The sequence below is a fragment of the Rhinoderma darwinii genome, chromosome 7, assembly GCF_050947455.1.
Source record: "Rhinoderma darwinii isolate aRhiDar2 chromosome 7, aRhiDar2.hap1, whole genome shotgun sequence".
NCBI classification, from domain to species: Eukaryota; Metazoa; Chordata; class Amphibia; order Anura; family Rhinodermatidae; genus Rhinoderma; species Rhinoderma darwinii.
Genome location: NC_134693.1, coordinates 57,045,798 through 57,062,398, shown reverse-complemented (window position 1 = coordinate 57,062,398; position 16,601 = coordinate 57,045,798). Strand labels below are relative to the sequence as shown.

Genomic DNA, 16,601 nt, shown 5'->3' with positions numbered 1-16,601 from the left:
CTCTTCAGGAACTGACTAAGACTCGTCATGAGAATAAACTTCTGCTGGACAGGAATAGTGCTCGGCTACGTCAGGTGTGCTCCGGCTATTATTATGAGTGGGGTAATAAGGCGGGGAGGGCGTTGGCGAGGGCGATGCGTGAGCGGGGGGCGACTTCCTTCATACCCTCGGTACGAACTGTAGCGGGGGAGCTGGCGTTTAAGACGGAGGATATAGCATCGGCCTTCTGTGAGTATTATTCCTCGCTTTATAACCTGCCCTCTCCTACTCTGGGAAATGTTCCTCCCGAACCGCTGCTCTCTTTATCTGAGTATATTAGGGACACTGCGTTGCCTCGGTTGTCTCCAGAGGAGGCTTTGGGCCTGGATTTACCATTCACTAGAGAGGAGTTACTGCAGGTTATTAAGGCTTTACCAGCGGGGAAGAGTCCGGTGCCCGATGGGTACACTGCGGGCTTTTACAAGTCACTTGCAGAGGAATTGGTACCGTCGTTGCAGGAGTCGTTTAATTCCATTTCGGAACAGGTGAGGTTCCCTGATTCGTTTTTTTCAGGCTCATATCACGGTCATCCCGAAAGAGGGTAGGGATTCGCAATATTGTGCGAACTATAGGCCAATCTCTCTCATCAACATGGATGCTAAGATGTATGCAAAGTTGATAGCGAATAGACTGGCCGGGTTCCTGGGGTCCCTGATTCACCTGGATCAAGTGGGGTTTGTCCCAAGGCGCGAAGCCAGAGATAATACGCTGAAGACCTTCTGCCTGATTCATCACGTGACGAAGAGTAGCATTCCCTGTATGCTTTTGTCGCTGGATGCGGAGAAGGCCTTTGATCGGGTGGATTGGGGGTTTCTGGAGGCGGCTCTTGGCCAGATGGGAGTGGGTCGGTTAATGTTGACGCGTATCATGTCCCTTTACAATCATCCCCAGGCGAGTATTAAGGTTAATGGATTTCTTTCTGCTCCATTTAGGTTTGGTAATGGGACTCGACAGGGCTGTCCACTGTCACCCCTGCTATTTGCGGTATTGATGGAGCATCTTTTGGTAGCAGTACGGAATAATGCTGACATAAGGGGGGTTCAGGTTGGTGATATGCATTTTAAGGTGTCTGCGTTCGCTGATGACTTATTATTCTATATTACACGTCCACACCTATCATTGCCGCCTTTGATGAAAGCCATCCGAACGTATAGCTATTTTAGTAGTTATAAGATGAATATGTCTAAAAGTGAGGCCATGAATATCTCCTTGTCGGGGTCGGAAACTCATCAGGTGCGTAGTAATTATTCTTTTTCATGGAAGTCTGGCTCGTTGAAATATTTAGGGGTGCGGATACCTGTGGCTCTTGTGGACTCCTATTCTCTTAATTTCCTGCCTATTCTTCAGACTCTTAGAGCTGACCTGGCTAAGTGGGAAGCCAAGGATTTTTCTTGGCTGGGTAGGATAAATGTGGTAAAGATGAATATCCTGCCACGGTTGATGTATCTTTTCCAGACGGTCCCGTGTGTCTTGCCCATATTTTTTTTTCTTCAGTTAAACAAAGCACTGGCTAGGTTTGTTTGGCGTGGTAGACCGCCGAGGATAGCGAAAGTTATCCTTTTCAAGAACAAGCGGAGAGGGGGGCTAGGATTACCTGACTGTCTGGCCTATTACTTTGCGGCGGTGAGTGCTCAAATCTTGGACTGGTTCCAGCATGCGGACTCTAAGTTGTGGGTGAGACTGGAGAATATTTTGGCGTCGGTCCCTCTTACTGCACTTCCGTGGCTTCGGTTGAGATACTTTAAGGGGCGGGAGAATGTTCTGCTCCCTTTGGTTGCGGGACAAGTGGTACTCCCGTATAAACGTTACCGAGCTCTGGCTATAGGGATTCCTCCCGATGGTCCGTTGGTGACGGTATCCCATAATGTGGATTTTCCACCTGGGAAGCAGCCCACCTTCTTGGCCTTTTCATCCAGACCCTCGCCACTGACTTTTCGCCATGTACTGACGAGTCGGGGCTTGAAGTCTTTTGAGGCACTTGTCCCGGAGCTGGAGAGATCATCGGTTGGGCGGTGGTACTTTTTGAGGGGGCAACATTTCTATACTGCTAACAAGGCGAGGCTGTCTTTGCACAGGGATCTAACATCGATGGAGCAGCTATCTGTTGCTTCTTCCCCTCCGGAGAGAACTATCTCCCTCATCTATAAGTGTTTGCAGGATTTAACTAACGATGTTCCACCTTCCTTTGTGAAAGGGTGGGAGAGGGAGCTTACTTCGCCTCCGTCGCTGGCTGACTGGTCGAAAGCTTTTGCCCTGTGCCATAGCTTCTCCATCTCTTGCAAGGCCCATGAAACTAATCGCAGCACGCATGGTTATTCCACGGTTATGGAAGACCAGTTTTTTTTTATTGAAAGCCCGAGTGTGCTTTCTATCACCCAAGTGCATAAAAAGTGCAGAGGTGCCACACAAAAAGTGCACAAGGATGCGGTCTATCGCAGCCCTTCTCTTAAAAGAGAGAGGCCCCGCATAACCATTCCTCGACCCTCCAAGCCATAGGCCTAGAGGATCAAGGATCGATGATCCCCCCTCGCCGAAGCTTAGGGAGACCCAAACACACTCCTAGGCTTCTACCTGGGCTGCCACCCCAGTGTCCACCTAGGAGCCTGCATCAAAGGTGCACCTCCCCTCCAAAGAAGGGAGGCCGGGTTGCAGGGGAAAACGGAACCAGAAGGCCACACATTTTCCCCCTAGACCTCAGGAGGGTCCCAAAAGAGCACCGCATCCCAAAATCCTTGTGACAAACGTGACAAACACACAGTGAAAAACAAAATTAAATAAGTGGATGTGCGCTGTGATACAGCCTGGACATCCGCCAGGTATAAAAAAAATCCTCATCTCCCAGCCAGAAGGCCGGGAGAAAAAAGGTGTGTGCTTAGAAGTGTGAAAGAAGAGTGCGTGCAAATGTGCCTTCACTCAGTGGGATCCCACCCCCAGTGAGTTAGGGCACCCCAGGGTCACCAGCCCTGGGGCACATAGCAACTCGGGCTTTCAAACTACCCGACCTCCTGACCTCGATCCGGCGGTCGCCTGGTCACCTACAAATGGTACCTTTAAACCAAGGAAGTGTGAAAGAAGAGTGCGTGCAAATGTGCCTTCACTCAGTGGGATCCCACCCCCAGTGAGTTAGGGCACCCCAGGGTCACCAGCCCTGGGGCACATAGCAACTCGGGCTTTCAAACTACCCGACCTCCTGACCTCGATCCGGCGGTCGCCTGGTCACCTACAAATGGTACCTTTAAACCAAATGCGTACACCAGAGCGATGACCGTTGCGGTTCCCTGCCCTCACCTCGGCGTTCTGTCATCCCCCTACGATGGCCCATCAACCACCGGCAGGGATGATTACTAACCTCAGCTTGAGCAGGTACTACACTTGATCTTAGCCAAAAGGCCGAGAAGGTTATGGAAGACCAGTAGCGTGCCCACCATTACTGATTGGTTCCAGGAGATTTTACATCTGCAGGGAATGGAGGAGGCAACACAGGCCCAGCAAGAGAATCCAGGGTCAGGGAGATTGGTCTGGCAGGAATGGCGGGCGTTCTGTGAGTCGGACGATTATTTACTTTACGCGTAGGCCTCATGGGATATTTCAGAGGGGGGGAATTGGCTTGATCCGTACTGGTAGCTGTAGTACGGGTCCTCTGGTTCTGCCTAGTTCCTTTATCCTCTCTCCGATGGAGTATGGAATTTACGCCTTCTCGTGTGTCATGGTTCTGGAGCCGTCTGTTGTGGTGCCCACTGTCCTGGATGCATTGTCAGTATCAATTGAGATGTATTGCTATGTATTCCCCATATCCATGTATCTTGTTCACCTTATTTGTTTCTTCTCTGCTGGTACAGAGGACTGTGTTGCATTGTATGGAAGTGTTATATGCATAATACGTATTGTTTTATTTGTTTTGACTTGCTTTTGTTTTCTCTTTATTTCTATTTGCCGAATATGTATGATGGATGAGTATATTTTCTGTCTTGCTGTACAATCCTTGTTTGTTTTGTTTTCTTTTTGATAAAAAAAAGAACATAAATAAAGAATGTTAAAAAAAAAAACATCTGAAAATACGGAGCTGTTTTCAAGGGAAAACAGCTCCTGATTTTCAGACGTTTTTTAAGCCACCTTCGAATTTCGCTGAGTTTTTTACGGCCGTTTTTGGAGCTGTTTTTCTATAGAGTCTATGAAAAATGGCTCCAATAACGGCTGAAGAAGTGACATGCAAATTTTTTTCCTGGCCGTTTTTTTACGCTGCCGTTTTGCAATACGGTCGCGAAAAAAAACGGAACAGAACGCTGTTTTTCCCATTGGAATCAATGGGCAGATGTTTAAAGGCGTTCTGCTTCCGTTTTTCGGGACGTTTATGGCCAGAAAAACGTCTGAAAACACTCTGTGTGAACATACCCTAAGTGTGCCAGTCACACGGTTACATGTAGTGCACCATGCTGGCATACAGCCTATTAGTTACGCCCAAACTATTAGATAATTCCGAAGGTAAAATCCACACCTAATATAGCGTTTTTAGGTGCGGTTTTTACATTTTGATGCGGAAAAAGGTGGCGTTTTATGCTACGGATTTTGGTGCGTTTTTTTTTTCAAACTAGTCAGATACATTTCGCAAGCGTAAACACAAGATAAATTGACTTGCTTGGATTTTTAAATATTCACCGCAGGTCAATTTACGTGCAGAAAAGAATCTGCAACGTGTGGATGAGATTTTTGGGAATCTCATTTACTTTGCTGGTACTGTTTTACGCTGTTGATTTGCCACACTAAAATGTTGGCGCGTAATACACATGTGCGTTTGGCCTTAATCACATTCTGGCTCCACATTTAACCCGTTAGTGACCAGCCCATAGTGTTTTTATGTCGGTCACTAACGGCCCTTATTCCGATGCAATAGACTTTTTACGTCGCTGCATCGGAATAAGTAAACAGAGCAGGGAGCTGTCAAATCTCCCTGCTCTCAGCTGCCAGAGGTAGCTGAGGGCTGGGAGCGTCCCTGCTCGACCAGGTGAGATCAATATTAGTATCGATCTCACCCGTTTAACCCTTCAGATGCGGTGCTGAATAGTGTGTACCGCATCTGAGTGGTTTTGGAGAGAGGGAGGGAGCTCTCATCTCACTGACACCCAGCGATAAGATCGCCGAGTGTCTGTGTCTCCGATGGCATTCGGGGGCCTAATATAGGCCCCCAGGTCTGCCTGTCGTGAATGGCTGCTAGATCATGCCTCTGTTTGGTTATTCCCATCTTGAAATTGGACTTGTAGGTTCTTCTAGGCATAACTTATGTAGGTGATCACAATGGTTTACTTACATTCTCAGCAATTCAGGACAAATACCATATTCCTAAAACAGAGTTTTTTTTAAATACTTGCAAATTAGACTTGTAACATCCAACTGGAAGATACCTATTTCTTGCATTCTATTTTGCCTTTCTACATTACTTCATAACCCATCACTTCAGATTGAAGGCCTATCAATAAGCTATCAACTATTATTAGATGCCAATTCATCTCCTACCCCTTCTTTGCTCCAAAAATGGGAAGGTGATTTGTCTGTCAATTTCTCATAAGCAATGGCAAGAATCCTTCTCTGCAATTTTCAAAGTTTCTAAATGCAATAAACATTTGGAAAACAAACGAAAAATTATATATATAGATGGTATTTAACTCCTCACAGACTTTTTAACTTTAATGCTGATTTGAAACTTATTTGGTGGGAATGCAGGGAAATGATTCTCTTATAGAAAACAATTGGGGACTTTCTCAGTTTTGTGGTTACTCTATAACATTAACGAATTCCCAATGCCTTTGACTATTAATTTAGATGTTTTTCCCTATGAACACAAAACTATCATTACCCTCAATTTAATTGCAACCAGGCCAAAATTGCAAAATTATGGATGAATCCGAGTCGACCCCTGTTAGCGGAGATAATAAACTCCAGTAATAATAATCTTAATAATCCTAAAAAAATCTTCAAACAATGGGGCATTTGTCTCAAGTTACCCCACAATAGAATTATAATTTCACAATAATAGTGAAAGATTTTCTTCCTAAACCAAATATGTTTTTAAGATTGGTATTCACTTTGTCCATATTTACATACATTTATGGAACAATTGTTGCATGTTTTATTTTCTTTCGCTTTTTTATTGTACCCTTATTCCCTGGATTCCCTATTATTTTTTCCTCTTTTTTTTCTTTTTTTCATTTTTGCGGGGGAGGGGGGGGGGCAATTGTAAAATAGCATGCAGAAATCTCTTACAGTATTTTGCATACATGTTTATACTATATATTTTTTTATTGCTTCATTAGGTGTTGCATTTCTTTTTATACCATGCAACTACTTTTATGTGTATTTCCCTTTGTTATAATAAAAATTCAATGTTAAAAAAATAAAAAAGTAAACTTTTGTTTATTGATGTAAGAGTAGTCATATGTCTCTTTATTGTAAAATGTCTCGCTCCCCAGAAGGGGAAACACAAAAATCATTGGGACCCATAGCAAAACTCTTAGTGCTCAGTGGATTCCCATACTAAGTTTTGCTATGGGCCCCTGTGATTTCTGTGTCAACCGTGCTGAGGAGGGAGACATTATACAATGAAGAGACATACCATGACTTCAATTATAGTATACGCCACTTGAATTTCATTTGTAAACTCTTTGAAATAGGTAAACACATGCAATCCCTGGATGACAAGGTAAGGGGCAGTGAAATGAGGGGTATCTCTCCAGTAAAGACTTTAAACTGTCTGGAAAATATCCTTGCAATCAATGACCAGAATTGTTGTCAATCTGATAACTATGGTTATGTATTCATCACAAGAGCAATGCATACTTATCTATGAGCTGTAACTAGTTCTAAAATTCCTTTCATTTTATCCTATAGGAAGTTGCGGGGCCCCACAAATCCTAAACGGATTAATAAAAGATGAACAACAAGCCAGTTATGACTCAGGCTCATATGTGGAATTTGAGTGCAATGAGGACTATGTAATAAATGGTCCTATAATTGTTAAATGTGAGAATAGTCAATGGACTGATCTACCAGTATGTCAAAGTAAGTACAATATTAAATTAGAGACTTAGAAATAGTGGACTGCATTTACTGAGACTGGCGTATTTTACACCAATGTGGAGGAGGTAGTTGGAGTGATTTGTGCCAAATTTATTAGTGGAAAGAACGCGCTGAATTTTGACCTCTCCGACAGTCAAAAAATTGTATCTAAGCAGGCATAAATTTGCGCCTTATATTTGTGCTTAGTTTAGTTAGTAAATATGGTCTAAACTAAATCTCCTTGGAGAAGTCGCCACTTTTATCATCACTTTCCAAATTTTGACTAATGAGGAGAGAAGCCGCAAAATATGGTGTGTGCATTTAAAACGTCAGAATGCAACTTTTGAAGAGTCACATTTTATGACAAAAACTAGCCTAAAAATATTGATAAATGTGGGCCACTGTGTGGGTTGTAATAGAATTAAAAACTAAAAATAATTTTCCCTTTTACTTTTCTTTCAGGTCCATGCAAAATCTCCTCTGAAGACCTTGCAAAAGGCAACATTGAGTTACAATCATCTGATAATCCTAAAAATATTCTTGATAAAAATTATAAACATGAGACGGAATTAAGTGTTACCTGCAAGACAGGGTTTAGACGACCGAATCAAGCACCTTTGGTGATTGAATGTTATGATGGGACGTTTAGGTATCCCAGATGTTTTTCTGGAAGTAAGCATCATTTTTCACCCATTGACTCGAAACTGTAGCATTTAAAACTGCATGCAACAACCGCAGTAGTGGTTTTCTATAGAAGCAGTTGCAAGAACATTTGCAACCAATGTAGTTAAAGCTTTGAGTTTAAACTCAAGCTAAGGCCTCATGTACACAGCAGACACAAGTGTCTTATGCTGGCATACTCAGCAGTGTTCCCTATAAGGTGCGCAGCTGCACTTCGCGCACCTTCCACAGTCCGCCCACTAACTAAAGTTTAAAGCCCGCTGTCACGTGCGGCGGGCGGATGCAGTGGCGTCGCTAGCACCGGTGGGGGCTCCAGTGCTAGCGACAGCCACATTCACTTATATGTGCGTCCTCAGGACGCAGATACAAATGAATACTATAGGCTGCAGGCCACGTTAGGCCTGCAGCCTGTAAGGCACTGGGAGGACTCCCTGCGCAGGCTGGCGTGATGACATCACTTCATCACGTCGGTCCGCGCATGCATCCCGCCAGAGAGGCAGTGCAGCGCTCTGTCCGTTGCGGGAGCGGGGCAAGGTAAGTACAATCTTTTGTTTTTTTGAGGAGGCTGTGTGGTAATATACAGGAGGGGATTGCTGTGTGGCAGTATATACAAGGGGAGAGGGGGCTGTGTAGCACTATATACAAGGGGAGGGGGGATTGCTGTGTGGCAGTATATACATGGGGTCTGTGTATCAGTATATACAAGGGGAAGGGGGGCTGTGTTGCACTATGTACAAGGGGAGATGGGGGTTGTGTAGCACTATATACAGGTGGGGATGGCTGTGTAGCACCATATACAAGGGGAGGGGGGAATGCTGTGTGCCAGTATATACAAGGATAGGGGGGATTGCTGTGTGGCAGTATATACAAGGGGAGGGGGCTGTGTGGCAGTATATACAGTGAAGGAAATAAGTATTTGATCCCTTGCTGATTTTGTAAGTTTGCCCACTGTCAAAGAAATGAACAATCAAGAATTTTTAGGCTAGGTTAATTTTACCAGTGAGAGATAGATTATATATAAAAAAAAAAAAACAGAACATCACATTGTCAAAATTATATATATTTATTTGCATTGTGCACAGAGAAATAAGTATTTGATCCCTTTGGCAAACAAGACTTAATACTTGGTGGCATAACCCTTGTTGGCAAGCACAACAGTCAGACGGTTTTTGTAGTTGATGATGAGGTTTGCACACATGTTAGATGGAATTTTGGACCACTCCTCTTTGCAGATCATCTGTAAATCATTAAGATTTCGAGGCTGTCGCTTGGCAACTCGGATCTTCAGCTCCCTCCATAAGTTTTCAATGGGATTAAGGTCTGGAGACTGGCTAGGCCTCTCCATGACCTTAATGTGCTTCTTTTTGAGCCACTCCTTTGTTGCCTTGGCTGTATGTTTCGGGTCATTGTCGTGCTGGAAGACCCAGCCACGAGCCATTTTTAATGTCCTGTGGAGGGAAGGAGGTTGTCACTCAGGATTTGACGGTACATGGCTCCATCTATTCTCCCATTGATGCGGTGAAGTAGTCCTGTGCCCTTAGCAGAGAAACACCCCCAAAACATAATGTTTCCACCTCCATGCTTGACAGTGGGGACGGTGTTCTTTGGGTCATAGGCAGCATTTCTCTTCCTCCAAACACGGCGAGTTGAGTTAATGCTAAAGAGCTCAATTTTAGTCTCATCTGACCACAGCACCTTCTCCCAATCACTCTCAGATTCATCCAGATGTGCATTTGCAAACTTCAGACGGGCCTGTACATGTGCCTTCTTGAGCAGGGGGACCTTGCGGGCACTGCAGGATTTTAATCCATTACGGCGTAATGTGTTACCAATGGTTTTCTTGCTGACTGTGGTCCCAGCTGCCTTGAGATCATTAACAAGTTCCCCCCGTGTAGTTTTCGGCTGAGCTCTCACCTTCCTCAGGATCAAGGATACCCCACGAGGTGAGATTTTGCATGGAGCCCCAGATCGATGTCGATTGACAGTCATTTTGTATGTCTTCCATTTTCTTACTATTGCACCAACAGTTGTCTCCTTCTCACCCAGCGTCTTACTTATGGTTTTGTAGCCCATTCCAGCCTTGTGCAGGTCTATGATCTTGTCCCTGACATCCTTAGAAAGCTCTTTGGTCTCGCCCATGTTGTAGAGGTTAGAGTCAGACTGATTAATTGAGTCTGTGGACAGGAGTCTTTTATACAGGTGACCATTTAAGACAGCTGTCTTTAATGCAGGCACCAAGTTGATTTGGAGCGTGTAACTGGTCTGGAGGAGGCTGAACTCTTAGTGGTTGGTAGGGGATCAAATACTTATTTCTCTGTGCACAATGCAAATAAATATATATAATTTTGACTATGTGATTTGTTTTATTTTTTTTTATATAATCTATCTCTCACTGGTAAAATTAACCTAGCCTAAAAATTCTAGATTGTTCATTTCTTTGACAGTGGGCAAACTTACAAAATCAGCAAGGGATCAAATACTTATTTCCTCCACTGTACATGGGGAGGGTGGATTGCTGTTTGACAGTATATACAAGGGGAGGGGGCTGTGTGGCAGTATATACAATGGGAAGGGGGGCTGTGTAGCAGTATATTCAGGGGGGATTGCTGTGTAGCACCTTATACAAGGGGAGGGGGGATTGCTGTGACAGTATATACAGGGGAGGTGGCTGTGTGGCAGTATATACAAGGGGAGGGGTATTGCTATGTGGCAGTATATACAAGAGGAGGGGGATTGCTCTGTGGCTGTATATACAAGGGGTGGGGGCTTGTAGGAGGGATCCCCACTGTCGGTAACACAATTCATGAGACACACTTCTTGGTACAACTCCTTTACTGTTATAAACACGTACAAAGATTTCTCTCTTCTCTCCAACTCGAACTTCTCTGCAGCGATAACACGTACAGACACTTTCCTTTATTAGAGCAGACAGGAACCCTGAGGTTGGGGACTTCGATCCCGCTGGAAGTCCCCTGGAGAGAGGTTGTGCCTGACCCCACGTTGCCAGGCTTGGCTACGGACACGCCGCTGTCAGTCACGGCGGGAGCTACCCGCTACCGACAGCCTACCCTAGGGTAAGAGTCACACTCTCGGCCCACGGGTCGCGTCGTGGGAATCAGCGATCTACCGTACCTACTAGGACCGTCACGGGTCCTGGCGGAGCTATCCGCTACCTTTCATGACAAACCCTCTCTCTCCTCAGTCGGTGGTCCCAACGGTGAACCCCCTTGGACGCAACTGAACTGGCGAGCTGACGCTACGAGGTACACGGCGTACGGCTAATAGTCCAACAAAGTCCCGTCAACCCGACCGTTCCTTCTGTCTGCTCCTGCCCCAACAAGCTTCATATATAACAGTTCTATGCAAGGTTACATGCGGTGCTTTATCAATAACAGTTCCATGCGGGGTTACATGCGGTGTTTTAGCAATAACAGTTCCATGCAGGGTTACATGCGGTGTTTTAGCAATAACAGTTCCATGCAGGGACCCTGGCGCGATTACGGAGGTTGCGAGCAGGGTACTAGGCCTGATTCAGGGTACAACAGCCGTGTACTTGGTAACCAGGGTAGGCGCGGACCGTACTACGCTTGGAGGGCCAGGTAGTACTGCGGCTAATGGGACTTTGTCTGGGGAGGCCTGAGGGTCCTAGTTAGGCTACGTGTGTGTGTGGCTGGTACCTGTAGTGGATGCTGATGCCCCACTCTTCTCTTGCTCAGGCAGTCCTCCTGTTGGTGCACTCCTGTCGTTCGGTCCCACTGCAGGGAGGCACGTTCCTCCTCTCAATCTCCTCCTGCTGCCACACTGTCAACCCTCTTGTCTTCAGCTGCGAATCCAGCAGCCTCTACCGCCTCTCCTCTTTATCTCTAACTCTCGGTTCCTCTCTTGCTCCTTTCTCCTGTTTCCTTCCCGTCCTGCTCCTTCTTCACCCACCCAGCTCTGCTCCTCCCTCCTCCTCTTTCGCGCCACTCTCCGCTCCTCCTCTCTTGTTTGCCGCGCTTCCCCTGCTTCTTCCAGTCTCGCCGCGCGAGAGTTCGGCCCAGGCGTCATGGCTGTCGGCAGTGCGGCCGTTGCCATGACGCCCAAGACGCTCCTTCTTCCGGAGCTGCAGCCACTTCAGCCGCCCGACAGCCCGTGTCCCTGCACTGTCCTCCGGAGAGAGGTAAGTAGGGACACACCCTTACAGGCTGTGTGGCAGTATATACAAGGGAAGGGGGATTGCTGTTTGACAGTATATACGAGGGGATGGGATTGTTCTTTAGCAGTATATACAAGGGAAGGGGGATTGCTGTGTGGCAGTATATACAAGGGGAGGGGGATTGCTGTGTGGCAGTATAAACAAGGGGTGGGGGATTGCAGTGTGACATTATATACAAGGGTAGGGGGGATTGCTGTGTGACAGTATATGCAAGGGGAGGGAGGATTGCTGTGTGGCAGTATATACAAGGGGAGAGGGAGTTGCTGTGTGGCAGTATATACAAGGGGAGGGGGATTGCTGTGTGGCAGTATATACAAGAGGTGGGGGGATTGCTGCGTGGCAGTATACACAAGGGGGCTGTATGTCATTATCTACAGGGGGCTGTGTGGCGCTATCTACAGGGGGCTGTGTGGCGCTTATCTAGAGGTAGGCTGTGTGGCAGTATATACAAGAGGAGGGGGGATTGCTGTGTGGCAGTATACACAAGGGGGCTGTATGTCATTATCTACAGGGGGCTGTGTGCCGCTATCTACAGAGAGGGGGTGCATAGCTATCTACAGGGGGTCTGTGTGGCGCTATCTATAGGGGGTCTGTGTGGCGCTATTAGCATTTACTGGGTTTACTTTTGGTCATCAGATCACCCACCATTGATGGAGACTTGCCCTGCTCCCTAACTGCCCCGCTCAGGAGCTGCCAAGACTTAGAGAGAACATTGACACTCAGTTCCCTGCATCTTTGTACAAGGGAATCACCATGACTATGTGCCTTATGGTGTTCTGTGCGGACCATAGAGTTGTATAATTTTATTCCAGAGATTTAACTTGAAGGAATCCAACACTAAATCTGTGCCATTTATAATCTTGATGTCTTCTTATTGGTGCCATAGCCTATTCAGAACAATACACTATGCAAACGAAGCTAGAGAATTTAAGTTTTGTTGCAAATACATGGAGCTCCAACTCCTATTGCAATATAGTATAAAACAGTTCAGCCTATAATGCGCCATTGATATATGTAATGAAAATAAAATGATAGGGGATTATATGCTAATGATGTACTGTATGTTAATTAATGATTTTTACAATGATCCTTATATGAACTTTGTCATGTAAACATCATGTTTGCTATATGATTTCATAGAGACATGCCGTATAAATCAAGATTATGTTGATGAAAACAACTTAGAATTGGATGAAGTGCATAATAATGAAGTATACTACGAGGAGGGTGAAAATATCACGTTTAAATGTAAGGATGGATATCGTCGTCGTGATAAACCAATGGGAAAATGTTTTGAAGGAAGAATAGCTTACCCGAAATGTACAGGTAAAGGAAATAGAATCATTGCAACTTCCATATTTAAGGTAAACCAAATTATCCTAAAACTCCCTCAAGACTAATGATGTGCACAATATCTGGGCTCTCAAGGATTTTAGGACTTCTGACGTCTTGCCCTGGCTAGAAGTCCTCCTTTTCTCTATGCCCTCCACTGTAGCTTCTAGGTGGAATTTTTGCACCTTTAGATGCTGAATTCTCTGCCCAGTTGTTGGTATTAATTCCAGCATTAAAGGACGTGCGGTTTCTTGAGCTTACTAGAAGAAATAATCCTCAGGGCCAAACCTTTATACAGAACATTTGCACATCCACTTTTAACTGTATTGTAGACTTTTTTTTATCAAATGCAAGACATACAGTCATGTCAAAAATGTTTTTTGTTTTTGCATGTACAGTATAGATATATCAATATTTGCTCTTCATTAAAACAGTATATAAAAAAGGGTGAACAATTGATAAAAAAAAAAACACTAACAAATTGATTTAATAAACCTTTAAAGGAGTTATCCGGGATGAAATATTTTTTTTACTGATGCAAATGTTCTGAAATTAAAAAAAACAACCAGAACTCACCTATTCTTTCCCCTAGCGATCAACGCTGACGCTCCGGCGGCCCTCTCTGTATTGTTTACATGCAGGCAGCATGTGACCGCTGCAGTCAATCATGTGTTGTATTCCTGGCATGATGACAGAAATACAATTAGTCATCACTGAGTCCTCCGATAGATTGCAGCAGTCACATGCTGCCTGCATGTAAACATTTACTGGGAGGGATCGCCAGTGGGAAAGGATAGGTGAGTACTGTTGTTGTTTTTTATTTCAGGACATTTGCAGCCATTAGTAAAAACTTCTTACAACCTGGATATCCCTTTAAATCTAATATCTGATATTGCCCCCTTTGGCAGAAACAACCAACAGCAGGCATTTGACTTGGAGATATTTTTTCCCACTCCTCCGTTGAGAATTTTCCCACATCACCTCAATGCAATTAAAATCCAGGCTTTGACTTGACCATTTAAAAACCCTCCATTCATTTTTTTTAGCCACCTATTGGTGTATTTACTGGTATGTTTAGGGTTATCGTCATCTTTCAAGGTTCACATTCACCTCAGATTAAAACTTTAGAAATGAAACCAGCCTCAAACCATAACATTACCATCACCAGATTCTAGTGAAATACTTTCTTTGGTTTCGCCAAACATGTCTTCTGGCACTGTGGCCAAAAAACTCTCTATCTTTGCTTTGTCTGTCCAGAGCATATTGCTCCAGAAGTCCTGGTGCTTGCTAGAAGTCCTCCTTATCTCTATGCCCTCCACTGTAACGTCTAAGTGGAATTTTTGCACCATTCGATTCTGAATTTTCTGCCCAGTTGTTGGTATTAATTCTAGCATTAAAAGACTTGAAATCAGACTGCGGTTTTTTGGGTTTACTAGAAGAAATAATCCGCAGGGCCCAACCTTTAGGCCGGAATCACACGAGAGTGTGCGTTTTGCCCGCGCAAAAAACACATCGTTTTGGGCGCGCAATAGGCACTTGACAGCTCCGTGTGTCAGCCCCGTATGATGCGCGGCTGCGTGCTTTTCGCGCAGCCGCCATCATTATGACACTCCGTTTGGATGTTTGTAAACAGAAAAGCACGTGGTGCTTTTCTGTTTTCATTCATCCTTTTCACAGCTGTTGCGCAAATCACGCTCATCCCACGGAAGTGCTTCCGTGTGGTGCGCATGATTTTCACGCACCCATTAACTGCAATGGGTGCGTGATGCGCGAAATACGCCCAAAGAACAGACATGTCGTGACTTTTTCGCAGCAGACTCACGCTGCGGAAAAATCACGCAACTGTCTGCACTGCCCCATAGACTAATATAGGTCCGTGCGACGCGCGTGAAAATCACGTGCGTTGCACGGACGTATATCCCGTTCGTCTGAATAAGCCCTTATACAAAGATTTGCACCTCCACTTTTAACTTTATTGTAAACCTTGTTATCAGTCTTGACCTGATCTTTTTTTCTAACAGCTAAGATTTCTTCCTGTGACACCTTTTATGTAGATTTAATTTGTGTGGCTTGTTTCTAATGCTATACTCATGCACTTTCACATCATGTAGTGAGATCCTGTAGTGTTTCCTGTAGGTCCCATGATAGAATTCAGGGGCTCTAAAAAGATTTATTTATCTGCATTCTGCTCTCAGGCTGAACTTGCTGGGATGGTCTGGCCTTGACAAGTTGCCAGTTATTGAAATCTATTGCAAAGTAAATTTTTGTGAGGTTTTTCTCACCTTTTTCTTTATATACTGTTTGAATGAAGATCAAATGTTTGATCGCATATGTTAACCCCTTACCGCCTGCCACACGTCAATTAATGGGCTAAAAGCACAGTCCCCATGTCATTAACCTAATAATTTACAGTCCGATCCTGTACTGTGACAGGGAGCAGAAATAATCATTTCTACGTGAGAAAAAGCCCTGGGCGGGGGCTGGAAGTATTCCATACTAGACAGACTGGGAGGCCACTATTAGGCCTCCGGTTGCCATTGCAGCCACCGACACCCCGGCGATTTCATTGCTGAGGTGCCGATGAGCTGCAAACACCTTAAATGCAGAGATCGCTTTTGACCACTGCATTTAATGGGGGTTAATGGTGGGGATCGAAGCTAACTTCGGTCCCCTCCATTACAACAGGATGTCAGCTGTAAGATACAGCTGACATCTGGGGATGATGGCACCGACTCAGCTTCTGGGCCGGTGACATCCATTTGCCGTAAGTATACGACATTTTGCGGGAAGCACTGGCTTTCCATGACATATACGTACGACAAATGTCTGGAAGGGGTTACTATTTAGTTTATTTTCTTATTGGAATTTTAGATACAAAAGCACTAATTCTATTTTTTTTACTTTTTTCAGTGTGATTACAGTAAATACACACAAGATATAACATTAGAAAAACAAGAAGAAAATCCCTGCAATGAAAACTATAGACAAGCAGCTTTTATTTTCTAAATGTATTCACTTACATAGAGTCATAGTCATTTACTGTGTATTGTTTTATTTCTGTGTATCTCCAGGCAAGAAATAAAAATATAAAAGAAACTCGCACAGATATATTATTAGTATTATATATATATATATATATATATATATATATATATATATATATATATATGTATATATATATATATATATATATCATTAAAAATTGTTACGGTGATGTACTTTATCTGCAGTATGTTTAACACAAAACAAACACTAATATTAACCCCTTTCCACCCCATTATGAAATTGCACAGCATATGTCGGC

General features: G+C 44.4%; 1 protein-coding gene across 2 annotated transcripts in view; it reads left to right on the top strand.

Moving 5' to 3' along the window:
* The window catches only part of LOC142657900 (complement factor H-related protein 4-like), a 170,058-nt gene extending 153,665 nt beyond the window's left edge, over positions 1 to 16,393 (top strand). For both annotated transcript variants that reach the window (XM_075833423.1, XM_075833422.1), the window contains 4 exons: positions 6,922 to 7,092; positions 7,552 to 7,761; positions 13,106 to 13,291; positions 16,208 to 16,393. In XM_075833423.1, coding sequence (XP_075689538.1) covers positions 6,922 to 7,092; positions 7,552 to 7,761; positions 13,106 to 13,291; positions 16,208 to 16,212 — 572 coding nt within the window. In that variant the 3' untranslated portion in view covers positions 16,213 to 16,393. The remainder of the gene's footprint in view (positions 1 to 6,921; positions 7,093 to 7,551; positions 7,762 to 13,105; positions 13,292 to 16,207) is intronic.
* Positions 16,394 to 16,601: the final 208 nt, after the last annotated feature.